Source organism: Drosophila gunungcola, unplaced genomic scaffold (assembly GCF_025200985.1).
Source record: "Drosophila gunungcola strain Sukarami unplaced genomic scaffold, Dgunungcola_SK_2 000001F, whole genome shotgun sequence".
NCBI classification, from domain to species: Eukaryota; Metazoa; Arthropoda; class Insecta; order Diptera; family Drosophilidae; genus Drosophila; species Drosophila gunungcola.
The window spans coordinates 19,654,851-19,681,903 of NW_026453197.1; the positions used below are offsets into that span (position 1 = coordinate 19,654,851).

Sequence of the window (27,053 nt, forward strand, 5' to 3'; positions counted from 1 at the left end):
TACTTAGTGTGCTCGCCCATTAAATTGTTTGTGATTTATGCATGACAAGTGCCCAACTGATCTTGTTAAAATTTATGAGTTCCTGAGAAGGGTTGCAACTGTGAGAACTGAGGGTGGCAGGGATTATAAGGGTTTGCTATGTTAAAATCAAATATTGGCTCAAGAGATACTCGAAATTTTTGTCGCACCCTGACCACAGTCAAAGATTTTAGCTGAAAATGAAAACCACACATTGATGAGACAACAAGAAGTCTTTTATCAGGTTTACTCACTTTTTTTCCGTCTAACTTGTTTATAAAGAGGAGTAAAAAAACAACAGGTAGCTTCACTTTCTAACAATGATTGGTTGGCCACCATTCTCTTTCTATTTTTTATTTCTTCCTCCGAGGAGTAATGAGCGCTTTTTCAAGTTGATAATTACGATGAAACAGCAGAAACAGCGGCAGAAACAGAAGCCGAGATTCAGTCAGAGGTACGAGAACACAATAAAGGCAACCACAGCTCATTTGGTTAGCCCAAGATGATTTGTCTTTTCTGTGGCTTAGGTAAAACTTTTGTTTACACATGAAAATACCAGTAGCCGATTTATACAATTATACCAAGAGTTCTGCGAGGGATCCAAAACCGAAAAGGGCGGCTAGAATAAGTGATATTCTGGGAGCAGCGTGGGAAATGACTTATGTAACACACTGTAAGGTGTCCCTCCGATTCCCAGAGTCTTATTAAATACCATGAGCTTGGTGTAATTTCTAAGCTGATTTCGGGACAGCCCTTTGGCAAATCAATCAAAGGCGCAGAGAATCCGCCTGACACCTCAATTACAAATGCAAATGCCTGGAACATTGGCATAGAAAATTGCAAAGGGCAGAAAAATAGGGCTTTAGAAATAGAATTATTGCTGAGTAATAAGAATTAATTTGATGAGTATTTAATTCAAGAAAGTCTCTCAAGCACTTTCTTTGAATTAAAAAAGCTGCTCCCGCATGTCAAAAAGTTTAATGCAATTTTAAATAAATTTTCATAAATCACCTAATAAACGAAAAACTATAAAACCAGCAATTATGTGTTGTTTCAGAGTCATAATTATTTGAAATTGCCTGTTAATTAGCAATTATGAGGGCACACTTTATGGATTAACAGGGGTAAGCTCCTAGATATAAGCTCCCCAGCGGATTGTTGGAAGCTCAACCCTCTGAGGCATTTGGCGAATCTGATGGCGGAGCCCAGGAACAACCACCAAAGATTATTAGACCCCTTGCCCGCACTTGGTCGCTCCACACTCTTGCTTTCATGTCCACCAGCCATTATAATTATGGCGGCGACTGTGCCCCTGCCAATTCATTCGTTCTCCTCTTCTCGGACACATTTTCCAGAGCTCTTTTCATTACATTTAATGCCACAAAGGAATTTGAAAAGCATAACAACAACAAAGGAATACTTCGCTGCTGACGTCGCACTGGTCGTCCAAGTAGAACTCATGGGTGTGCACTGGGAAAAATATATACCACTTTTGATTAAGAATAATTAAAATCAATTTTAAAGGAATTATTTCCCTATTTTATGAATGGGTTTATAAGCCTAATTTGTCTTTGATTTAATTTATGATTCATCTTTGAATAGATTTATAGTCCTAGAACTACATTCCAAATATTTTCTTATTTTTTGAAATATTTTGATGTAAAAATATGTATCAAATCATCTTTATTAGTATTATTTGTGTAGCCTTAGTTAAGTTAATAGTAATAAAATAGGCTTATGGTAATAAAACTTTTAATATTCAAAGTTTTTCTTTAAAAGCTATATACCTTATTTCTCTCAGTGTTTTTATAGTTGGGGAGGTGACTTGACTTTGGCACTGGATGGATGCGGACGCGGTCGGTTGACTTTCATGGATCAGTTGGGGCGGGCTCGCAGCTCCAGCTACACAACTCCACAACTCCAAAGCGGTAGCATGTTTCACTGTTTTTGTTGCTGTGTGTTCTGCTCTATACTATATAGTATAGTATAGTCTATATAGTATACAGTATTGTATTTGTTGCTGTGTTGTTGCAGTCATTACCGGCATGACAAGCACAAAAATGCGTCGTCGTTCGTGCGCAGACGGTGCCCGCAAAAAACTAAAGTTGCATTTAACTAGTCGCGGAGAATGGGAGGTATAGAATAGGGCTAGGCCAGGTCCAGTCTCTGACTATAGTGACTCCAACTATGCCAGTGTATAGTCCATCGATTGATGGAATCGCAGTGAACTCGGTTGAACCGCCGGTTGGCCGGACAACACGTGTCCAAGCTGATGGCCAGACGGGAGCTGATTTCCATATCTCTATCTGGCGGACGCACTTGGCTAGTTTGGAGTTTGGATTGCAGATGCGAGTGTACTTGGAAGTAATCTTCCTCCTCTGAATGCAGCCAGGCGTTTCGCCAGAACAAGATCAAAGGGGAGCCAAGCCAACGAGCTACTACTAATTTGATTTGTCTACAAAAAAGGTTCGAAGTTAGAGCTACTGCTTGTGAGATTAGAATGAGTAAATGGCAAGCAGGGGTTTGCCTAGTTAGTGGTTCAGTCAAAAGTATTTTAAAAATGCATATGGAAAACAATATTATTATAAATACTGCACTTACAGTTATGAAATTAATAAAAATCATTGTCTAAAAAGAATCTGTTCTATATCGAATATATTATTTTTGGTTATCCTAAAACAGAATAAACTTTAGTTTTACGATTTGTTTTCATTTTGGTAAACTATTTCTCCTTTAACCGCATTCAAATGAAAAAGATAGTGCTAATTAAAACATGAAACTTAGAACATATGCAAAAGTATCTATGGATTATCACACAATTTAACTCAGCTTTATGACATTTAGATAGCGCGGTAATCATCTTCCCTGGCCTTAAATAATGTCAAATAAAATCAATTTAAATCTTTTAACTGCAGATCAACTCTCAAAAGCAATCACAGCTGCCAATAACCTGAAATCAAAGCCTAACTATATTTGGCAATCAACGAATTATCGACAACATAGGCCGCACCCCGTCCCAGTTGAGAATGATTTGACTTCGACAAGTGGTCAGGTTTCCAAAAAGTTACCGAAAGTTCCAGCGATTGTTGCCGGACCAGTGAGCAGCTTTAGACACACGAGTATAGAGTTTAAGATTTTTGAATCTGGCTAGCTGTTAATCGTAAGCATGATATGCCCCCAAAAAAAAAAAAAGTTGAAAAAAATGCAAAAAATGTAAAATGATTTTGACTTCCGTTGGGCAACTCATCCTGTCTGGAGATTCGATCTTTTATGAGGCTGGACAACCGCAAAGTGGAAACGGAAGTGTCGCCATCCAGAGACAGGTAGAAGATGCCCTCTATTAGCGATGACCTTTAGGACTCGTCTCTGGCACAGAAACCCAAGAAATGCGACTGCAGCAAAAGCAAACTGAAATCCAGTTCCAATGCCACTTTTTGTCGTTTGGTAGATGGTAGATTGGTGATCATTTAGCAGCAAAAAGCAGCAACTTTGAATGGTAAATGGCAGTGCGGGCCAGGCCAGTCTGCAATTACATGGCCAGCTGCCAGTTGTTACACTCGATAGTTAAAGTTGGTAAAAGGGGAAAATGGGAAAGGGGAGAGGGGACAAAAGGAGAAGGGGTTGCACTCATCACGTATTGGGAGGTAGCATACATGGGCATACTTAAGGGGCATTAATGTGGTTTATCAGCCAGCCAGCCACTGGGTTCGATACGGGCATGTTATGACAAGGATGGGATGTGGACAACAAGGCTCGAGCCCAACTGGTTGGAAAAACTCCTTTCCTTTTTCCTCCCCTCGAAGGGCAACTCGGATACAGTGATGCTCAGGTGAAGGCTCTAACAAAAGAAGGAATTTTTAAAATTAAAGACAATATTAACACACAAATTTTAATTATTTATTAGAATTGGATCAAATTATATAATTGCAAAATTCTAGGTAAGGAAGCTGAAATAAAAGTTAAACCTATTTACTAATTTACATGTTTATTTTGTATTGCACCTTGTATTTTTATTGTTTACAAAAAAGGTAAATTAAGACTGTCAGCGCTTTGAAAAAATAAAGATAATTGATACCAGATCGGAAGCCCCAAAATCTCGCCACTTCCTCAAAGATTTCCACCTATTTTTTCTGGAGTGTAGTTCACTGCAGATCATTAAGACGCCAGACCAGAAAGAGATGGCCAAACAGGGAGAGAGAAGAAAGAGAGCGGGAGCTAAGCAAAGTGCACATCCGTAGAAGGACATCTGATCGCTTTATGTCGTGGTATTACACAACCGCAAAGTATCTGAAGTTTAAGAGGGGACTGCAGCGAAGAGCTAAAGATGAAAGTGCAGACAAAGCACTGGCTGAGTCCCCAAGACGAAAGTTGTTGTTTCCACTATTACTTTGGCAGTAAGAGAAAAAATCATTATTAATAATAATATATTTATTTATTTTTAAGCAAAACACTTTAGATTAAATAACAAAAAAAACAAATGGATAAAACAAATATTACGCTTACAAATATAAATCAAGATAAATGTATTTTGTTTTACCCATCGACTTAAATATTGTGAATAAACTTAAGATACTTTGTGTTTTAGGTTGTAGAAGGACCTTCATAAAAAAATCGTTGAGATAAGAACAATCTCGTTTCTTATTATTTTGCTAATGCATATTTAATTGTTTTTTAAGCCCAAGTGGAAAACTTTTTCCGAGTGCACTTGTGGCTTCCTGCAGCTTACGACGTGTGACGACATGTAGAACTAATTGTCGTCCACTCCGGCAAGGTAACTTCCATGGAGGAGTATCTGGGGGGGCAGGAACATATCCAGTAGACCAGAGGGAGGGGGAGGGAGAGGGGGGTAGCAGCAAGACTGGAACCAACTTGGCAGCAATTCTGTCTCCAGCAATTGGCTGCACCGTTCGCCTTGTGACAGGCATAAATCAGTTTTGTTTCAGTAATCGGCGCAGCAAGAAGTCGAAGTTAAAACCACCTGTGCCAGCTAAAAATCGAAGTGATCTTGAGATTTTCGCGAGTGTTGCGTCATAATTGAAAATGATCGCAGTGTGACTCCTTAAAAGGCATCCCCATAGTGGCAGACACTCTATTTTTTTTTTTTGATTTTGTCATTTTTCGGACGGCAACAACGAGTTAATTAGAGTTCAGGTCGTGTGCTCGGGGGACCAAATTTTTGAGCTGCTGATTTATGTTGGTGGATGCCCCATTCCTTGGCCAAAAAAGGCGCTAGAAAATAAACAAAAAATTAGCAACATTTAGTTAATGCACATAAATAAGATACGATTCGATATTGCCAAACGCCAAATTGGGCAAGTCAAGTCGTCTCAAGTCGTCTCTAGTCGTGTGCCCCAAGATCCGTGTGGGCAGCTAAAAAAGTCTAGCAAACAAAAAGAAAATAAATGACGAGTTTAAATAACACTAACAATCGGCTTTGCTGAGAAGCTTTGTTAGCTTTGTTGGTTAATGAGCGTGTCCATATTTGGCCAAATCAAAATCAAAAAATCGTCTCAAGATGCCCGCCCCGCCGGCCACAGTGAAGCCTGCCTCTGGTCACACGACCAAGCTGAGCCATGGCAAATCCAGCAACAGTAACAACACATTATGCAACTCGAACGCCCATCTAAGCGACTCAAGGACCAATCTCACTGTCAACACGCCCACCACTTGCCAGCGATTAAGGTATGACTACTATATCGCACTTTTACAGCTCTTCGTTTTTGAGTTTTGATATTATAACTAGTTTATCGCGGGCCCAAACTATTCTCCTCGAATGTGGTGTTAATAAATTATGCCCATGGCGTGGGTCTTTGAGGGGCACAAAAGCCCCACTGTGTGCGAGGTTCCATCTATAGAGTTTGCCTAATTGTGTGTCTGTTAATCTATGGGAATTTGTCAATGTAAATTATGCCAGAATGGATTGTATAGTTTGTGAGGGCAAGTGATCAATTTAATACTTTTACAAGCAAAACTTTCAAGCCAATATATCAAAAATAAAGGAAAAGGAAAAGGATAAAAATTATTGTAACTCTGTTTTCATAACCAGCACATACAAATAGCTTGTTAAAAAGAAATAATTATACCTATCCTGCACATTAAAATGTATTTATTATTTCATGGCCTAAAATTATTGAAATAAACAAATATTAAGCAATGTTTAAAAATAAAGTTAGTATAAAACTTTCCTTAAAGAAATGAACAATATCTTAACAAACAAACTACAGAATTATATTATTTTTTATTGTGATTATCAACACAATGATTAATATGTCTTACATTTGTACCTTTGAGCCATCCCCAAAAAAATTTCATTTCCAAATATATAATGATAGTTTGCCTATCTTTACTTAGCTCAAATTAAAAATGCACAAAATGTCTCCACTTTTTAATTGTAATTTTAATTTTTACAGCGAAATGTTTCGGCGTTCGATTGCCAGCAGTACCCAGTCCAGTTCCAGGGAAAATACCTACGAGGAGGTAAGATAAATATACATATGAATAGCCGACAGATGATCCTTAGATAAGCCATTACGAAAAAAGCTATTATAATTGTAAATGTAGATCAGGAAAATTATAAATGAAGTGTTGTGCGTGAAAGATCTTGAGATCTTTTGGGGGGAAGCACCGAAAGGAAATTCAAATCAACCCCAGTGATGGAAAACTGATCGTTCTTACCTGCCTCCATAAGTCTTTTGTTGAATGCCCATCACAATTCAACTAATTAATCAAACAGAATGCCAAGACGTAAAATTTTGTTTGAAAGGGGAATGAAAACCTATCGAATTTCCAGGCGTTCCAAGTTGATTTACTTTTCATAATAAAAATCTTTTAGCAAGCCCATCAATAGGGAAATATTTTTATAAACATTTCAGACGACTGCCTACTGTGTATCTGTATCTATGCATGGCTATGTATCCATAAGTGCGCGTTGTGTAATTCGAGACATTTTCGCCCAGGAGCAGACGATCGATTTATAAACAGGCCGCGGCGTTCAAGTGTTCCAGCAGCTGCTGTTTTGTAGTATCTTTCAGATACAGATAGATACCTTTCCTATTGCTAAGAAGCTGCGAGGATCAGGACCAATGCATCGCATCCTTAAGAAAAGGCAGGCATTGACCTGCTTTGGAATGCCGGGCCCAATGGAAAACATCTGTCGGCCTGAGAAGGGATCGTCTTGGCAGATACACTCGTACCATACCTATATTTATGAGTCTCGCCCGGGTGTCCTTTTTCGTGTTGTTACAGGCGTCGTCCTCGATTTGGCGCGCTCAGTTCGCTCAGTTAGCTCAGTTAGCCCAGGGAATATCAGGTCGATGCTTGATGGAGCTGCATTCCATACAGGTTTTGCTTACTTGCCTTTTGGGCCTACCCAAAAACATCTGCCTGGGACTGACTGCAAGCGGGTCCTTTCGATAGCCAGTCCAATAATTGAAAGTAATTTCCCTGCACTCCAATGATGGCGGCAAGGTGATAAGCCAGTTTAGTCGCCGGCATCCTGCAAGGATTGTTTACAGTTTCCGGTTAAGGGGAAATCTTTATGGCCAAACCAAGTACTGTCTGAGCTCAGCAGGATCCAGGATCTTATCTGAAATCAAGGGTTTTTTGGGCTTAATTGTAGATTTATCGAATCAAAATCGCTGAAAGAATTTACTTGATTCGTTAATTGAATCATTTACAAAACTCTTATTTAGGATAATGAATATTTGATTTTTATCTTGGAAAGTAAAAAGCAACAAATAACACATTATTATCGTAAAAAAATACTATTGTAAAATTTTTCCAATTCCACTATGCTAAGAAAAAGCAGGGACCTAAATTATTTAATTAATAACCCAAATGAGAATATTTTTGGCTGTACCATAAATTCTGTGTTGTTAAGTTTATACCTGTAGATTCTGTGACTGAGCAATTCATGAGGCCATCACCTACCATTTTTAAAGCTCTGTAGTTAAGTACCCCCTTTTTATTAGACATGTGTTCCTTAACTCCACATTACACAATCAAAGTGTCAGGCCAGAAAGTATTGTTATTCGATGCGATGCCAAACGACCGCAAACTCAGGGCTCGCCATCTAAGCAATTCTGGTGCGTGAAAATGTATCTGGCAGATGCGAATGCCCGCCAGGGATACAGTCAGCCAGACAACGCGTGTAAAACGCATAAAATTGGAAATTACCGCGCTCGAATGCATTTCATATGACGATTTCAAAGCTGCAGCTTTGATTCGATTTCATTTAAAGCTACAAAACCGCAAAAGCAAGCGGAGATGGAATCTGAGACGCAAATGCGATGCAGATACATTTACAGACGCAGATACAAATGCAGATGAAGATGGAGGCGATCGCAGCTCAAGTTGAGCGTGTGGCAGGCAGACGACGATTTCTAATGGGCAATGGCATCATAATCATCATCATTGACAGGAGGTTTCATGTTGCATTTAACTGATGGAAGTTAGTGAACCCCATCCCAGTCCAAGTTGCACTACGAAAACCCCCTCGAAAAACCTCATCTACCATATGCATGCTTAATCTATGGAAAGTGCAAGTGAGTGAGTGCACTCAAAAGTCAAACATTTTTCTCTGTGTGTTTTTGTTTGCCTTTAATTGCAGCGGCCTAATCACAAATCAAATATTTTTGTACGCCTCGCAGGGTTTTATGGCCTTTGCTGCGGTTCATCGTCTTTTTGGATCGTATCTGAATCGAAATGGAAGTCATAGATGGATTGGGTGCCCTCAAATATTTGACAAGACCCAGTGCATGAGACTTCTGTGTGGAACACAAACTATCCGGATTGATAGCCTCTAATCAGTTGCTCTGTTTGCGGTCGAATGGGCCCCATAAATTACACTACTTTGCATTCTCCTTCAAGTGCTTTAAAAAAGGGGTGACGAACCTGCTTGAAACGATTCTAATTTCTGTGCTTAATTGTTTGATTTATGGCTGAGAATATGGACAATTTTTAAAATCCAATTTATTCGAAAATGAAAAATTTGGAAATGAGCACTGTTTTTCTTGTGCCCAGTAAAATACTGACACAATATTACAGTCCTAAGCTTAAAATGTAACTACAAGCAATACAAGCTACAAACTATTTCATATTACTGTTTTTTTTTGTAGCTAAACCCTTATTAAATTCTAAGATTATATTAGTTTCGTAAGTGTAAACTTAACCTATTTTACCCCAATAATTAATTTCTTTGTCTGTATTTCATATCAGCGATATAACATGTAAATATTTTAAGTTCTTTAAAGTTTTCCGACACAATCCCACTGGATTTTTAACCCTTTTGCCGCTAGATTTCCCATTTGGCTAGTCCAAATAAATGTCACCTTCAATAACAGTAGAGGTTTTCTAATTGAAGAGATATCACAAGTCAAACAGGCGATGGGTCATGTGCCTTTCATTACCGTCTTCTGTTTGAAGGGGGCTCTTATTTTTTCGAGGAGGTCCACCCATCGACCTCATTAAAATGCAAACAGTTACGATACGCCCTAGCAATCCCCTCAAATCCCCCGATCCGCAGATCTTTGCTCATGTTATTATTAAAAACACCTAAATGGGTCGCCAACTGGTGGAGATGGGTCGTGGCTCCGTGTGCTTTGTAGTGCAGCACGTACAATAAATTAGTGACATTATAAAAAAATTAAAACGTGAGCTCCTCTAGCCGAACACACATATTTTGACAATAATAAGCAGCTTTGTGCGCTGCTGCCTTCTTGTTTCTCCATATAATATACCATTTCTCGAGAGCCGCAAATTCACAACACAAACAACGTGACATGGGGTTTGAAGTTTGGAAATTGGGGATCGGGATGGTTAAAGGTTTTCGACTTCTAACACTGGTAAAAAACCTAGTAAATCCAAGTATTTCCTACTTAATTTAAATATTTTTTGCTAAGATATTCATCCAGTTGCTGTTATTTATAACGTTTTATTTGAATGTTTCTAAATAGTTTTTCAGATCTAATCTCTCATTATATTTTTAGCTATATATAATGCGTTGAAAAGAATATATCCCATTTTAAACCTGATTTTTTTCCGCATTAACTTAAATTTAATCTTTTAGTTTAATGCATTGTACTAAATGTGATTCAATTTAATTTAATTATGAAATATAATGTATAATAGATTTAAAGCAATTAGTAGTATTTTAAATCGGATATTTATATTATGATTTCATATTTAATTAAATTATGAAATACAATTTGTATTCATTTGCCTATTTTCAAAATTTCTTAATTTAATATTAACTTAAGTATAATGCAACAAATATAACCCATTTTAAATATTATATTTTTCACATTAAGTTAAATGAAACCCTTCAATTGAATATGCGTGGTATTTAACATGATGATGCTATATTTACTTTAACTTAATTATGAAAAATACAATTTGGTATTAAATATCAACAAACTAAACTATTATATTTTTTATCAGTGTGGACTTTTTCGGCGAGCCTGTGAATTCGTTTTGTTTGCCTTTGCTTTATGCGTTTTTATGTTTTATAGGCCTGCTCATTAGCATGCCGATCACGAGAAGCTTATAATTTTGAACTCTTCTTTTTTATTTTTTGTGGAGTGTAGCGGCTAGGACAAGGGACAATTGTCAATAAAATTGCTGGCCGAGCTGACAGCACGCACTCGCAGCACTTTGAGACATTTTACGGCGACTCCGAAATCCGTATCTCAGCTCCAAACAATTAACAAAATAAAAAGGCCGCTCGGCAGATCCCACGCTTTTTTTCCGAGCGGCGGGAAATGTACGGCATTTAAATAATTTTTCGATGTCAGCCCACACAGCCACCGCAAAGCTGATTATTTGTAAACATTTTATTGTTAAATTTATATGCGAAAAATGCACATGTGAACAGAGCAGGTTCATTCACAAATTGTTGAGGCATCTTTATCATAATCGTATACAGCGGAAATAAAGAAGACACAAAATGCCAAACGAAATCTACCTGAGTTTCTGAATTCCCCACCCCGCAAACTGGTGAATGAACTGGGAAAATATCTGCCTATCTCTGTTTAACCGGAAAATATCAGCCATTAGCAGCTTTTTAGCCGGAATTAGATTGTCACCGTGGCTGCACTTGACTTTATCTTAGCCCAGCATGTTTGGCAACGGAAAGTCCTGGGATGCGAACATGTTTTGCACACATTTCGGGCAAATCCTGTGTGGCCTTTGACCTGCAGGTGGTCCTTAAAAGGCATTCAAATGAAGGGTGCAGTGGGCAGAAACTACAGGAAAATGGCAAACCCAGCTCAAATAATTTTATGACCCTCAGTTAAGTCTATTAGGACTGATTGATTTATCAGCTCAAGAAATTATGACAAGGTATTTGTGTTCACAAAGGAAAGATAGGTATTTAAAATAAGTTGTGAAGGTTGAAGATTATTTTCCATTAGAACTATCAACATTTTATGGGACAATGTAAAATTTGTTAATGTTATTTAATATTTTGTTTTAAGATTTAAAAAGACTATGCATTGTACCTTGTTTTTAGGTTAAAGATAATTTACGATTAAAATTACTTAATTGTGTAAATAATATAAAAATGTATAAATAATTTTTATTCTTTATTCTTGAAGTTTATTTGCCAATTGAAAAACCAAAGAAGTAATCATAGTAAAATTTATCGTAACTAAATCTGCCATAACGCAGATTACCCAGAAGCCCCTCATAGATAAAACAACTTTCTATTATGGCTTTCCTCTGTGTTTTTTTACCCAAAAGAGACATCGAAAATTCACAGCATTTCCTCATTAGTTTTTTTAGTTTGCGGCACAATGGAAGTTTGTCCAAGTTGCCACTGTCTCCGCCGCAGATGATAATTAAATCAACGTTGCATGACACAACTTAATCAAAACTGAGCCAAACTGAAAGTGAATTGGGCTGGCAAAAATAAAAAATGTATATAGAAAATTGAGGTCAACGAACACGGTCCACAACTTGTCAACCGGCATTTCTGTAGGCAGAACCCATTAATGTTTCTTTTTGGGGGCTTTAAAAAGTTTCCCAAAACAAAAACAAAATCAAAACAAAGCTTTGTATCTTATTCGTCTGCTGCTTTTATCAGTCCATTTACGTGCCAAATCAGCGGGTGAAAGTGTTGCAAAATGAGCGAAACGAAATAGCGAAATCGCTCTGGGGTGAAAATTGTTTTTCCTCGCTCCACAAGGAAGGAAAATTTACAGAGCAGATGCCTTGCCGGCAGTTGGCCTGGAATTTTCCCACACTTTGCAGGTGAACGTGTCTGAACTTTGATTAGTTTTCCACCGCTCTGAAGTCGGTGGATAGTGGATAATAAATGTGTAACATTCTGTAATGGCTGGCGTGGTTGCATGAAAACCGATCTCTGAGTCATGGGCGATTAGTCAGAGGAGAATTTTTGGGGTAAGTGAACGGCCTCATTGAGTCACTCACTGCACTGCAAGAGTTTTCCATTTCCATTTCCCGCGCTGCCAAGGGGAAAAACTAAGCGTGTTCGCATTTAATGAGTGTCACTGGTATCGATCGCCGTGGCACCTGTTTCCGTTGCATAATTTCGTCGTCCTCCAGACACCACACACCACACCAAAACGAGTTCTTTCCAAATTATCTGTTTCTTGGGTCACCATTATATTATATTTACACATTCTTCTGTAAGTAAACGCAGCATAGGCGCTAGTTCTAATGAAGTTGCGAGGGAGTGTGGCAGGTGTCTGCTGCTGCGGTATCTTATGGGCCATTTGTAACCCGATAGACCCAGTTTACACTCTAATGAGGGATCAGTAGGTACAACAAATAACTTAACTGCTAATGATCAAGATAATGTAGAAAACGGCCTGGAAAATATGCATAATAAATGTTTTAATTGGGTTAAAAATACCTTTGGCTACCTAACACATAACTTTCAATGCTACTTTTTATAATACCATTTATTTACATTTAAAAAAATATATTTTTTAATGTATAACATTAATTTTAAAATTAATACAGCTATGGTTATTATAAGGGTCTTATGTTAAATGTATGAAATAAATGGTTGTAAATACTATTTTTTTAACCATTTTGTATAATTCATGAATTATTATGGGGCTATAATTTAACGTTTAAATGTAAACAGGGTACATCTTTAACGTATTTTTATTCAAATTTAGATGTATATATTAAAAAAGATAAAAATAATTTTATAATGTTTTTTTTTTTATAAATTGTTATAAAACATTCTTTAAATTATGTCAGTTTGTTTTACCAATTTTATTATTGAGTTTTAATTTACCTAAAACAACTTAGGAATGGTTCTGTAAATGTTCACAGTTTATAATAGATTTGTATTTTATTTACATTTCCATTTTGTAAATTTTTTTAAATTTCTTGGACAAAACTTACAACTTCAAAGAAGCCTTGACTAATATTACTATTGTAGTTGGTCCATAAATCTCGCTACCATATCAGGGATCTTTTTTGTTCCCAGAAGTGCATTTCGAGTACATCAGAGAGTACTAGGCACCTCGTGATTTTCGTTACTTTTTGCACTGCTAACCATCCGCAACTAATGCGGTGGAAGGAAAGATAAATGGCACCGGGCTTGGAGGATCATCCGGAGACGGAAGGCCCGGCGTGTGCGGTTGGCCAGGCTGCTTATTGTTGGGAAATCATAAAAGATCATAAATAAATAGCAGGCAAGATTTACATTTTCGTCGGCGACTGTCGAGGGTCGGTCACACTTTAATTGCCGAAGATAAAAGCGAGTCTAAGCGGATCTCTTTGGGCTGGGAAACGTGTATAGTACACAGAGTGCGGTCCAGTGATTCATGCTGATCTCTCGCTCTTTCTCTGTATACCCATCTCCCTCTGGGTAATTGATACCCGAGGTGTTGATTTGTAAAACAAAAAACTGTTTGCCCATAAACAAAAGGCCTTGTTATGTGCACGAGCAGAAGCAGTAGAAACAACAACTGAATTTTCGGGAATTTAGATAAGAAGCGAAAATGTTTTCATACGAAACTGGAAACAGATAAAGCTGGGTCACACCCAATGCAAATCATTGAACCATTAGTAAGGGAAACTGAGTAGATTTCAGTTTCCCCTCTGAACCTCTGATGTGGGTCCCCATCTCAAAGACTGACTGACTGACAGACTGATTGTGGGTCCACAGTGAGTAACATACTACCAATCTTTCGCTTTTGATAAGGCTAACTGACTTATCAGCAAGGGGCCTCAAATATTTGATCTGCCTGTTATGATTTCTTGTACAAACCCGGAATGTTTATGCAAGATTAATGGTCAGGCGCACGCCTTCCTTCCTCGTAAAAGATATGGGTTCGTATACAAATTACATCACCGACGACTTTCCTCTGATCTTGAACTATTAATTAGGCAAATTTTCTTTTGATTTGTGGGCTGGCTGAGCAGCGGATGTACCTAAGTGGAGATTAAAACTTGAAGCTTAAGCTGGGAATTTCTGGTAGTGGGAAAGGGCTTTGTTTTATGGGTTAAACATCCAAATATGCAAATTTGAAATATATTAGATAAAGACTGGAGTTCAAATGGAGATATATACAAACATACAAATGCAAACATATATGCAAAGAATATGTTTAGAATATATATTACAGCTTCACTGGAAATCTATGTTTAAACACAAACAACCAAAGTTATAACTACCTACTTGTTGTACGTTTGTTTATATTAAAAAAAAATTACAAAACTGTTTTCGTCTATGAAAACCTTTTGTCTTTCTTTTTTGCGGTAATAATCTTAAATAATTAAGGCATTAAATTCGCAGTTTTCCCTACATTTAAAAAGGCGAAAATGATATTAAGTGTTTTATGTTTTATAAAATCTAGATAAACCAAAAATATGAAAAATGTCTTTAGACAAAATGTAAAAAAGAGAAACAAAAGGACACAAATTCCTTTGGCTACATCTGCACACAGCAACTGACATATTGTCAAACATCGGGCATGAAGGATCCTTTTGCTACGAGCCTGATCCTCTTTTGTGCGACACCTTTGGAAAAACTGTCAATAAGCGAGGGCATTGTTCGACCTCAGCCAAATGCAGCTGCCTTTTGCCATCGAACTGCGAATCATTTCCTTGGCCTGGGGAACAAAGCCAGGGAACAGGATCCTGCAAGGACATGTGGCTGCCAGAGGACAGCTTATTGGCCAGGCAGAAAAATCTCAAATCGAACGAGAGCATCTGCATCTGTCATGGCCGACATGTGCCAGCAAGATGCGAATGATTTTAGCGGTAAACTGGAATTAACACAGGATTTTCGGTAAAGAAATGGCCGAAACAGGGAAGGATTCGCTTAATTACTATTTGTCGGACTTTAATGTGCACATTTTATTCTATATAAAAAGGCATTCCATTGAAGCAATAGTTTAAGCACTTTGTTGTATTACAACTAAAACTTATCCTCTAAAAATCAAGTCAAATTTGTCAATTAAAATATAATCTCCTAAAGATCTGGTCACCCTGGAGAAACTTTCAGCTGGAACTGTAGCTAAAGCTGAATGAACTCATTTCCCATTGCTCATGTTGGCTCAGCTTCTAAGCGGCTTTGTTGCTTTGGCTTTCTGGCCATTAACAGAGCGGAGAGAGAGCCAAGTCTGCTCTCTCCACTTGGCCAGAAGAAAAAAAGAAGCAACTTTTCTTGTTACCTCTTGGTTTTATGGCTCTTTTTTTCGGCAACATGCTCAGTCAACCTTGGCAAGGCCGTTGTTGCCGGTTTTTTATGCTGCCTTTATAATGTGTGTGTGTTTGTGAGTATCTGTGAGTGGGCCCCAGTGGCTGTGTGTTTTTGCGTGGGTTTTCTTTGGTATGCGGCCAACGGAAGTCGGGAATGGGTCATAATCGACATATCCCTATGCTCCCCCCTTTTCCACATTTCCACTCCTGGCCAACAGATGTTGAGGCCCTTTGGGTAATTGCACTTGGCAATGGCTTGTTGGCATCATTAGAGCCGGGTTTGGGTAAATATAGCAATTACAGTATCCGCACCATGTCCTGTTGCCAAATTGAGCGGAAAGCGCTGGAAGGGAAGCCCATAGAAATTGAAAGAGAACAAAGGAAATCCAGTGTGGAAATTAACAGTTGCAAGCTTAGGCAAGGAAATGGGTTGGAATGTGCTGTAACTATTAAGTTTCAAACATACAAATAATTACAAATTAACTGATTTAACTTTTTTGTTTCAAAAAAATAAAATTATACGACTAATCTAATACAAAATGTTAATACGTAAACATTACCCAGTTATCTAAACATAAATTATAAGCGGGTTTCAATTCAAAAATAAATGAGTTTAATATATACCTTGAAATATTCCCCAGAAATGAAAAAAATGAATATTTAACTATATAAATACGTTTTAAAATTTGAATTAACTTTAATGATCTCCTGAAAAAATATTGCAAATGATGTTTTAAAAGAGAATTTCATAACTTTACTCAACCACTATTTGGGCCCTTTGATCATTGGTTTTCAACCACCGCACAGTGGTAAAATTGCTACTTGTGTGGCTCTATTAATGTTAAGTTCATTTCAATAAATTAGGTTTTTAAAAGTGTTTCACTTTTTGGGGAAATTAAGTATAAAAATACAATTTTATTAAAAAAATTACTCATCCGCGATGTTGTTCCTCCCAATTAAAAAAGGCTTAACTTAAGGTTAAGCTTACACTAGCAAGTTTTATAAATAAAAAAAAAATTATATATCTAAAAAAGTTTTGTTTTTATCAACTCAAACTCTATCTGCCGTCGCGTTTATGAGTTTAATGTGCCCACTGTGCAGACCGTTGAACAACAAAACACTCTCTCTCAAAAAATCTTTATCTCTCCCTCCCTGTTGGTAACAAAAACTCCCCCGAAATGTATCCTTCTCGCTCTAAAATGCATTGCCAGTGCAGATCGCCACATGCTGCCTCGCTTGCACAGCTCCCGTATGCCACATCCGTGAGAGCCCCTGTGCGACTGTGTGAGTGAGCTGCTGAGAGAGCGAGAGTTTCAGAGCGGCTTGGACGGTTTTGCCGTTGCTGCTTCAATTCAATCGCTTTCGAGAAGTCAACGCAAACGGTTCGTATTCGTGAAGTTCGCATCTGAACGAAAAAAAACAAGACAAACGATGCGCGTGCGCCGTGCGAATTTCGCAAAGTTTTGAAATAGTCAAGATCTGATGTGATGTGCCTATAAACAGTGCAATTACCAAAAATAAACGAAAAACAGCAAACAAGACATACTTGCCCATTGAAACACTCTTGGATTAGTTTCACGACAAGCAACAAAATAAAAACCAAACACACAAACAATATGGTTCGCAGTTTGGCCCAGTGGACGAAGACGTTGAGCTTCCCCTCACGTCTCTCGCCCAATCGCAATTCCAAGGACTGCTCCACATTGGCAGGTCCTGTGCCACCACCCACTCCGCCCCGGAATAAGACGACCTCCAGCGGCAGCGGAAACTGCGCCACATCGCGATCCTCCTCGTCGACGGTGTCCTCATCGCACTCGTCCTCCCACAGTTCGCCCACTCCCGGAAACAACAACAACAACATGCCCATCACAGAACTGGAACAGATTGTAAGTTTACCAAAAATTATTGTTTAAGAGGGAACGAATAAAAAATTGGTTCCATTTCTTATTCAAAACATTGCATTATGCGAGAAGAAAAAAAATATTGCAAAATTCATATCTTAAATAACTTTAAAACAAGCTCATTTAGCTTTTTAGAAATGTATATCTTTGTTAGATTGAATTCCATATAATACGAAAAGTTTTACGTCTATAGTTATAACATTTTGTTAATATTACCAATAAACATTAGAAACACTCTTATTTATTATTATTAGGATTATTCAAAATACAATATATCAAAGACTTTATTGCCAATGTAAATATAATTTCTTGTTGATTATAATAATATTACTGATTACTGATCATTAAATCCCTGTGACTCAGTCGAGATCATCAATAAAACATTTTCTTCAAAAAGCCTGCAAAAAAATTCCGAATAATATTCATATTCATAAACAAACAGCCAGATAGAGGTTATCACAGAGGTGAGGTAAGCAGCTTGAGCAGCAGGGATCACAATCATATCCGTCCCCCTGTGGACGGGACTTCCTGTTTTGGCGAGCCAGCTGTGCAAACATTTAACAACCTAAATCTAAAGCCCGCATATAATTTCCACAGCCATAAAAGCCTTTGCCAAGTAAGTTTGCCTGGCCGAGTGCATTCCATTCCTGATAAAGCTCATTGACCCAGTTGATTGGGCCCTAGACCAGAGACCACAGAAACACCAGAGACCAGACCAGATACTAGGGCTTAGCCGGCACTTATCATTATCAATCAATCAGTTTCGTAAAACAAATAGTCGTATGTAGAGCGTGGAATATTCAACTGATAGCGGATTTCCACACCCGATAAGCGGGCTGACAACTATCGAATATACTATATATATATTTACGGGTTTCCCGCAACAAATCGGCTGCAATTAAGCCCCCACTGTTTGATGGCCAAGTTGAGAGCAATTTGCCAAAGCTGTGCGACAGATTGCCGCGCGGCTCACTCAAACACATGGCAGGAAAATGGGAATAAAAAATGGAAAAAAAAAAACCGAAAGAAATGGAAATAAAATTCCGAAATGCAAACAGGATGTAGATGCGCTGGGAACATTTTTAGGGATACAGACAGGCCGCCGATCTTGGGCGACAACATATGGTCGCAATGTGGATTGATTTCTTGAAATGGAAAGAAGAACCGGATCGAATGGGGTAAAAAGGTATAGGGTAGTAGTTTTTAGGAAAAATATTTACCTAGAAATACAATGTTTGGTTTAATAATTGGAAAATTGAATCATGAAAAAAATAGAAAAAGTAAATAAGCTATAAATAAAATGTTGCTACTTAAGAGTAAATGATGCATCAATAAAGTTTATTGATCGATTCTAATAACAAATCAAACTTTTCATGACTAAACCCATTTTATAATATTTTAAATTGTTTAAAATGAGTGCGAAATTAAATTTCTAAAATGTAGAATCGAATCTAATAACAAATCAAAGTGACTGAAACTTAGACGTTATTATTTAGAAGTATAAGCTGCATACCTTAAAATTATACCATCTGAAATTACATTTTCCCACCGACTAAGCCCATTTGAAAGCGGATTCGAGTGGGCAATGCCATCAGAATTCCCGTAGTTCGATTTCGCTGGCATTTTTTCGCAATCCGCTTTTGACATTCTCCCTGGTCAGTGGATTCCGCAGACGAGAGCTTGCATTCATTTGCAGACTTAGACTCGGACCCAGACCCACTGCGAACCACACCCACGCGGCACGACTGCGACTGGCTGGAAAAAAAATAAGACAAAACACCATTAATAATGAAAAACTGAGACGGCACGAGCATGCCACAGTTTTCAACGGCGTCAGGGAAATGGAAAATCGTGACCAGCGGCGACGAGGCGCCGGCAACGCATCTGCGAAAATGCCAAAGTTGAAGAGCACTTTAGATTCGAAGGAGCCCAACCGTTAGGCGAAGAAAAACTAAATGAGCAGACTGAGTTGAGCTTATGTAAGGCAGCAGCTTCGCATATTTGCCATTTGCGAAAAACACAACAAATACAGAAACAAATCAACCAGTGCTAGGAAAAACAAGTTTCTTGTTTTGGTTTTGGTTTCTTAGACCATCGAATCGGTCGGAAAAGTTGCCCAACGGCTTTTCAGCTGCTGCTGCTGCTGCTGTTGCTGGTGGAGTTGCAGTGCAAAGTACAAACATCCTTGGGCAAAGGTAAACCAGTTAACCAGTTCCAGTTGCCAACTTTTTCAACGGGGGCGTCTGCCCTGTTTCCCTGGCCTTCTGGTATTCCTGGAATTTCGCAATTATAGTGCAACCCGTTAAGTGGCGGAAGTCTGGTGGATTTTTTCCCACCGATCCAGAACTGATTCGCTTTAATCCCGTTGCATTTCCCATTTTCCCACTGGGAAATGACTTAACATTATGGTCAACAGATTAGTTTTATATGAATTTTTAATGATTTTAAAATAATTAAAGCACAAGGTGTCTTGAAAATATGTTGATATCATAATACGCTCTCAAAAAACATTAAAAGTCAATATTTTATTTATGCTTTAAACTAGTTTCCACCCATCCAGAACGGATTGCCATTTTCCTACTGGGAAATTACTTAAAATATGGTCAACACATTATTTTATATGAATTCTAAATGGCTAAGTATTTTAAAAATATAAAGATGGCAATTTAATATAATTTTGAAAATATTTTAGGCAATATATATTAATTCTTTGTTATTGATAGAACCTCTTGTAAATATTATTCCTATTAAATATCATAACAAGCTATTATCAATTTGAAATTGAACACCATATTTGTTTGCCAGCCTGCACAACGTGCTGAACCTTTGTTTTCATAAACATTTCGCTTTCGATTAGCAATCAATTAACATATTGCTGGTAATGACACATTTCGCTCTGGCGCTGACTCAACAGATTTCTCCCATTCTCCGACTTTTAAAGACCTTGTCAATGCGAAATATTTTCGCTAATAGCAGCCAAAATGTTGGCCAGAGTCTGACGACCCCAAAAAAAACAAAAAAAAAAAAACCGATGGTTAACTGCATTTCCTGTCGCTTTTCCAGACAACCAGCTGCCAACCAGAATTAAATAAAGGTCATACCAGCATAAAAAAGAGCCACGAAGTGTGGCAGCTGCACAAAAGTTCACCTGCTTGCAACTAAAGAAGTTTAACAACCAAACAAGGAGCGATCTAATACAGAAACTAGAACATCTAATCACTGGATATCAAAGTCGTCATTTATCAATTTCTTACGGCAAACGCATGCAAATTCATCACTGTGATTAACAGCAGCAAAGTGCAGCATTTAACATGGGTATATACACTGATAAAAAAAAGGAATAGTACAAATAAATATGTGGCTTTTTAAATTTAAATCTTTGTATTTCATATTTCATTTTAAGGATTCAATATTAATTAAATCAAGTCAAATGAAATTCCATATTTAATATAACTAAATACCGCAATGGATGAAAATTAGAGCTACAAATATTTAAATTGAGTATTAGTAATGGACTTACTACTTTTCTTTACCAGTGTAGCTATGGGTGTATAGTATTGCAGGTGGAGAGGGAGCAAAAAAAGCAGCAACATGGTGTTTTTACCTGTTTAGAAATCAGCTGCTCTGCTCCGCTTTGTCCCCTCTTTTTTGTATTTTTCTGCAGGTGAAACCAGTTTTCTGGCTTTGGTCATGTTTTGTTTTCATTTTTTCCCGATGTTTTGTGCCTTGTGTTTTGTATTTTGCAGCTGTCTGCTATTGTGAAGCTGCTGCTGCTGCTGCTGGGTAAACGAACATACATATTGCTGAAATTACATACTGGCTGAGAAGAGTATTTTGTGAAATTGACAAAACTGCGCATCAGCTGTTTTATCGGTTTCCTTTGTGGCTCACAAATTTGCCATCGTTGCACTTTAAAATCCGGCTTCAATGCATTTTATTAGGTCACAACACAACGGCAATACATATACTCGCAACTTTAGCAACCAGTCGCACAGACTGTGGGAAGTTTTGGCCTTAGGCAAACACCCCAAATAAAAAAGCTAATTAGTGTTCCAGCTGCGGGTAAATATCAAAAACATTTAGCACAGTTTTCATAGAGCTTATAATGTTGATACTGTAGCAGCAGCTCCATATGAATGCTGAGAATTTCTTAGGCAAACACACAGACCCAGTCTCGGAATATAGTATAAAAAGCTAATGCCAATGCTCACGTACCAAATAAAAAGCATGCCAGGGGCGTTTTTACGGAGGGGGTATCTGTGCCTGCATAGTGGACCCATGCCAAGTTCTCCCTTTTATGCATAACACAAATGAACGTCAACATATTTTGGTTTTTTTGTTGGGAATATTTTGTGTGTTAACTGAACAAACGGAAGTTCTCCCAGCGTGTGGTGCTTACCAATAATGAAAGGTGCTAAGTTTACATGCTCATTCCCTTGGGTTTTGATGATATTTTGGTTAGCAGCCTGAAAGATCGTGCTCCAGAAGAATAAAAGAACATACTGTGGACCCAAAACGATAACGCCTGTATTCAGATTTGGTTTAAATTGCTTTATTGTGGCATTTAGCTATCATAAATATGAATTTCTATTTGTATTTATGTGGGAACATGTAATAACATTATGCCTTTTCTAAAGATATTTGATTTTTACTTATCATAGACTAAAATTCTTTATTTTTATGTGGGAAAATGTAAAAATATTAGACCTACCCTTTATTATATTACAAAATAGAGCTATTTGATATTTACTTATCATAGAGTGAACTTCTTTGAATTTATGTGGGAACATGTAATATTTTGTTGTTATTTAAACTTACTTCTTAAATAGAATCCCGCATAACTTGAACACTAATTTGGATAATGACACAAACAAATCAGTGTTGGTCCCAACGGAGTGCAACCCTTTAAATTAAAGTGCCTTCCAATCAATTTGTCTATTAATAAAGCCCCAAGAGTATAACGAACCCCAAAGTTTTTCGGCCGCCCAAAAACTTTCAACAGAAGCATAAACAATGGGGATACAGATACATGTTGTATAGGATGATTGAAGCCAGAAGACCAGAGACCATAAAATCAAAAACAAACTTCTTCGTCTATGAGCGCCTTGAACTTTAAAGCGAAATCATTTAGGTTGGGGGGTATTTTCCAAGTAGGAGGCATAAGTCTTGCACGGAATCGAATGCATTCGATGTCTAAAATTATAAATTTGTTTTCCTGACTCTATTCCTAACTTAATTGCCACTCCAGGAGATGGTTGCCTGCCATAAAAATAAAACAAAATGCGCCAACAACTGCTGTTGCTCATAAATAATGCGTTTGTTCACTCATTTTGTGTTGTGTTTTTCTGTGTTTCCACTTTCATTGGCCTGAACATTGATTTGTTTTGGAGTTGTTTTCTTTTCTATACGTTTTTATGTTATTTTTTAATTGCCGCAGCCTGAAAATTTGGCCACGCTTTCGTGTCTGAATTGGAATTTCAATTGGCCTTTGTCTGCGGCTTTACATAAGAACCAATCAAACTGAATGACTCTCTGAGCAGTTGAATAACAATATTCTTTATTTCCTTTTGGTAGGCAAAAAAGCAAAAGTTTGCTTAATTATATAATCATCGAAACGACCTCCATCTTTACTCCATCTTTGTGTGGTCCCAAAGTCAAAGTAAATTAACCTTAGCAGAGCGGCAAGTAATTGCCACTAAAAAAAGTCTTCCCCCTCTTTAACTTTTTTCGTTTTCCCGTTTGGAGCATAATTGTTTGGTTTCCCCGTAAACATTTGGAGCCAACGGTTGACAAACAGCTTTTGATCTCTGATCTTCTCGGCTGCTGCTGCATGTTCTTCATTAAACCATCCACTACATGATATGGAAGTTGGCGTAAACATCGCCCCATTTGTTTACGGCACAACTCCAATTGAGTGGCAGTTACTTCCTGAACGATCTGCTCTGTGTGGGTGGGTGGCTTGTACTCTTCGATTTCGAAGTCCAATTGCCCAATTGGTCCATGGCCTCGTCTAGAGTTCAGCCGCACAGTTCACCACCACTCAAGAGTCGACATAAAACAGCAGAGCAGCAAACTTGTTTTCACGTTAAATGAAATTACCAGACAAACGGCAATTCCATAGAAATAATATTTTTATTTTTTTGTTCCACTACGCCCATTTTGGTTGAGGGCACATGGGATCCCTTGTGTTAATTGCTTATTATATCTTCGTTTTTATGTCTGTCTCGGGGACCAGAGCCACAAACAGAACCCGAACCCGAATCCGAACCAGTACCAGATGCAGCGACATGTTCATTTATCAAAAGTCAAGCCACGCTCTCGACAGAAAACTGCAGATAAGGTCAATTAAAAGAGTCAACCGGAAATGTCGCGACGCTCGGTTAGGAGCCCATAGGAGATCCCATACAACATCTCTCTTTCTTCTCATCACATTAATGGCTTGTCAAATATCTCAATATCGAACAATTAACATATACAATATATGTACATATATCCTGGGAATTCGAAATGGGGGCGTTTTAATTAGATTAGGCGGCTGCGGAAAGTCATAAATATTTTCGCACAACAACGCAATTTATTATTTTAATCAACCGGATGTGAAGTCGCACTCCGCTCGCCGTCGTCCCCAGCAATTAAAAGCATTAAGCAGCAGTGCATGGGGGAAAAGCTGGGGAGCAGAAAACCAGAAGCGGGTGCAGTTCTTTACTTTTTTTCAGTTTTTCAGTTCTTTAAACCCGAAGTACGAGTATGGGCAGTCAAGCGATGGCATATAAGCGATGCCCAAAAAGAACGTTAGAAGGTAGGACAGGAAGTGCATGTCTGGGAGTGTCTACTGCCTGGTGTCTAGTGTATAGTACCCAGTCCATAGGAACATGAGCAGTCGAGTGTGAAAAACCCTCGAGGGAAATGCAGCCAAAGGTGGCGGGCAGGTAGCCGGAAAATCAATATCAGCGATATGCTGGATAAACAACAGCAGGTCGAGGGGTTTGCCCAGATAAGAAGTGCCATCTTCTGGCTATCAGCTTGGGAAAGCAAATCTCAAATGTCTTTATAAGTTGGCGAGGGAGTCCAAGGAAATCATTAGTTTCATTTCAACTTCCGCACTTGTAAAGTCATTTGATACTCCATTTAAAAACGTTTTGGCAAAGTAAAAAATTTATTTAGTTACTGAGAAGGTAAAAAAGATTGTAAAACCAAATAGTTTTAAATAATATTAAGTAATATTATTAATTTTAAATAATATTATTTGCACTTATACATATATGAATAGATATGTATAATTGAAAATGTTTATCAAATTTTTTGATTTATTGTCCTAAATAACAACTAAGAAATAAAGGAATGTAAATAAATATAATATCAAATATTTCAGATTAATAAAAATAAAAAACGTTTTTGTTTTGTTTATACAAATAAAAACCTGAAATAAAATAATTGCAGATTTTTATAAATGCAAATCTTTAATAACAATTATTTCAGAGTTTTATTTGTAAAAGTTATAAGTAGATATGTATTCATTTCTTAAATATCAATTTCTCAACGATCTTTACTCACCTGTTTTCTTTCCCTCCTTTTTGCAGATATATCCCGGTCCCGATCCGAAGCACATCATGGGCTCCCTGGTGTTCTGCATCCACCACAAGCAGGGCTGCAAGTGGTCCGACGAGCTGCGCAAGTTGAAGGGTCACCTGAACGCCTGCAAGCACGATGCCACGCAGTGTCCGAATAAGTGTGGGGCACAGATACCCCGGATCATGATGACGGATCACTTGCAGTACACCTGCACGATGAGGCGCACTCGCTGCGAATTCTGCCAGAGTGAATTCTCCGGCGCCGGATTGGAGGAGCACAATGGCAGCTGTGGCCAGGAACCGGTTTACTGCGAGGCCAAGTGCGGCCAGAGGATCCTGCGCGGCAGGATGACGCTGCACAAGTCCAAGGATTGCGCGAAGCGACTTCGCCGATGTGCCCACTGCCAGCGGGAGTTCTCGGCGGATACACTGCCCCTGCATGCGGCCCAGTGCCCCAGGGCTCCGCTCTCCTGCCCCCAGAGATGTGAGGCGGGTCCCATTGCGCGTGGCGAACTGGAGGCCCATCTGCGCGACGAGTGCCAATCGCTGGCCGTGTCCTGCAGCTTCAAGGAGGCGGGCTGCCGCTTCAAGGGACCACGTCAGATGCTGGAGGCGCATCTGGAGAGCAATGCCGCCGCACATCTGTCCCTGATGGTGGCCTTGAGCTCGCGACAGGGCCAGCAAATCCAGATGCTCAAGTCGGCGGTGTCGAAGCTCTCCATTAACTACACTGGCACGCTGCTGTGGAAAATCACCGATTGGTCGGCCAAGATGTCCGAGGCCAGGGGCAAGGATGGCCTGGAGCTGGTCTCCCCGCCCTTCTACACCTCCCAGTATGGCTACAAGCTGCAGGCCTCCATGTTCCTCAATGGCAATGGTCCCGGGGAGAATACCCATGTGTCCGTGTACATAAAGGTCCTGCCTGGGGAATACGATGCCCTGCTCAAGTGGCCCTTCTCGCACTCCATCACCTTTACGTTGTTCGAGCAGGGAGCACAGAGCGGTCAGGGCGGCGTGGCCGAGTCCTTCGTGCCGGATCCCACCTGGGAGAACTTCCAGCGACCCTCAAACGAACCAGATCAACTGGGCTTCGGTTTTCCGCGCTTCATCTCACACGAACTGCTGCACAGTAGACCTTTCATCAAGAGCGACACCGTTTTCCTGCGCGTGAAAGTGGATCCCAGCAAAATAGTGGCCGTTTAGGAGGAACAAAAAAGCCCCTAGCTTAGCTTAAACATTTACTCGACTTGTGTAAATACTGTGTATTTAAATTTATGAGTAAATCCACCCTAGATTATTCAGTCCCAGCGGCAACTTCGGGCAAATGTTGGCCTACAAGTGCTAACCAACCTTGGAATGTTGACCGCTGGGCCACTGCATCATAGTCATACTCGTGTTTCGTTTAGGTTTTTGCAGTGCTGGAATTAAACCAAAGCATACTTACGCATTAGAGTTAAACAATTCAATTCAACGCATATACATATAATTGTGTACCTACGCCTAAGTTCGTGTCTTAAGTCTTTTGCTTAGAGATTTGTATTATTGCGCGCGAGATTGCGATCACTTTCAAAAGATCTTCAAAACTAGACCGTACGCTCAAAATCAGTTAGACCATATAAGTTGCATGTACATAGCGTTAAATTCGGAGCAGCCGCAGCAACCGCAAACCTAGTTCTAGTTCTTAGTCTGTAGTTAGTTGCTAAAGCCAACGCATTAGTCATTAGTACCATGAAAAGAAGAACATAAACATGAGAATCCAACTTTCAGCATAGTCAATTAAGTTTATGTTTAAAAGCTACAAAGTCAAATATACAATAAAATAAAAGCAAATATAAATGAAAATGTGAATAAGTGTTTATTTGGTATTTTTGGGAGATTAATA

At 38.6% G+C, this 27,053-nt stretch overlaps 1 protein-coding gene and 1 long non-coding RNA gene across 3 annotated transcripts; one reads left to right on the forward strand and one right to left on the reverse strand.

Annotated features, from left to right (window-relative positions):
• The first annotated feature begins 4,959 nt into the window (after positions 1-4,959).
• On the forward strand, positions 4,960-27,013 carry LOC128261596 (TNF receptor-associated factor 4). 2 transcript variants are annotated; one of them, XM_052995379.1, is made up of 3 exons: positions 4,960-5,700; positions 6,429-6,495; positions 25,181-27,013. In XM_052995379.1, the coding sequence occupies exons 1-3, from the start codon at positions 5,534-5,536 to the stop codon at positions 26,372-26,374; spliced, it is 1,428 nt and encodes a 475-aa protein (XP_052851339.1). In that variant the 5' UTR covers positions 4,960-5,533; the 3' UTR covers positions 26,375-27,013. The 2 variants fall into 2 exon arrangements, with proteins under 2 accessions (XP_052851339.1, XP_052851338.1); XM_052995378.1 differs by lacking the exons at positions 4,960-5,700; positions 6,429-6,495 and adding an exon at positions 17,069-17,585.
• On the reverse strand, positions 6,437-25,264 carry LOC128261597 (uncharacterized). The gene is made up of 3 exons (XR_008268267.1): positions 25,155-25,264; positions 7,217-7,603; positions 6,437-6,485 (listed from the first exon to the last, which is right to left on the reverse strand). It is a non-coding gene; the product is annotated as an uncharacterized LOC128261597 (long non-coding RNA).
• Positions 27,014-27,053: the final 40 nt, after the last annotated feature.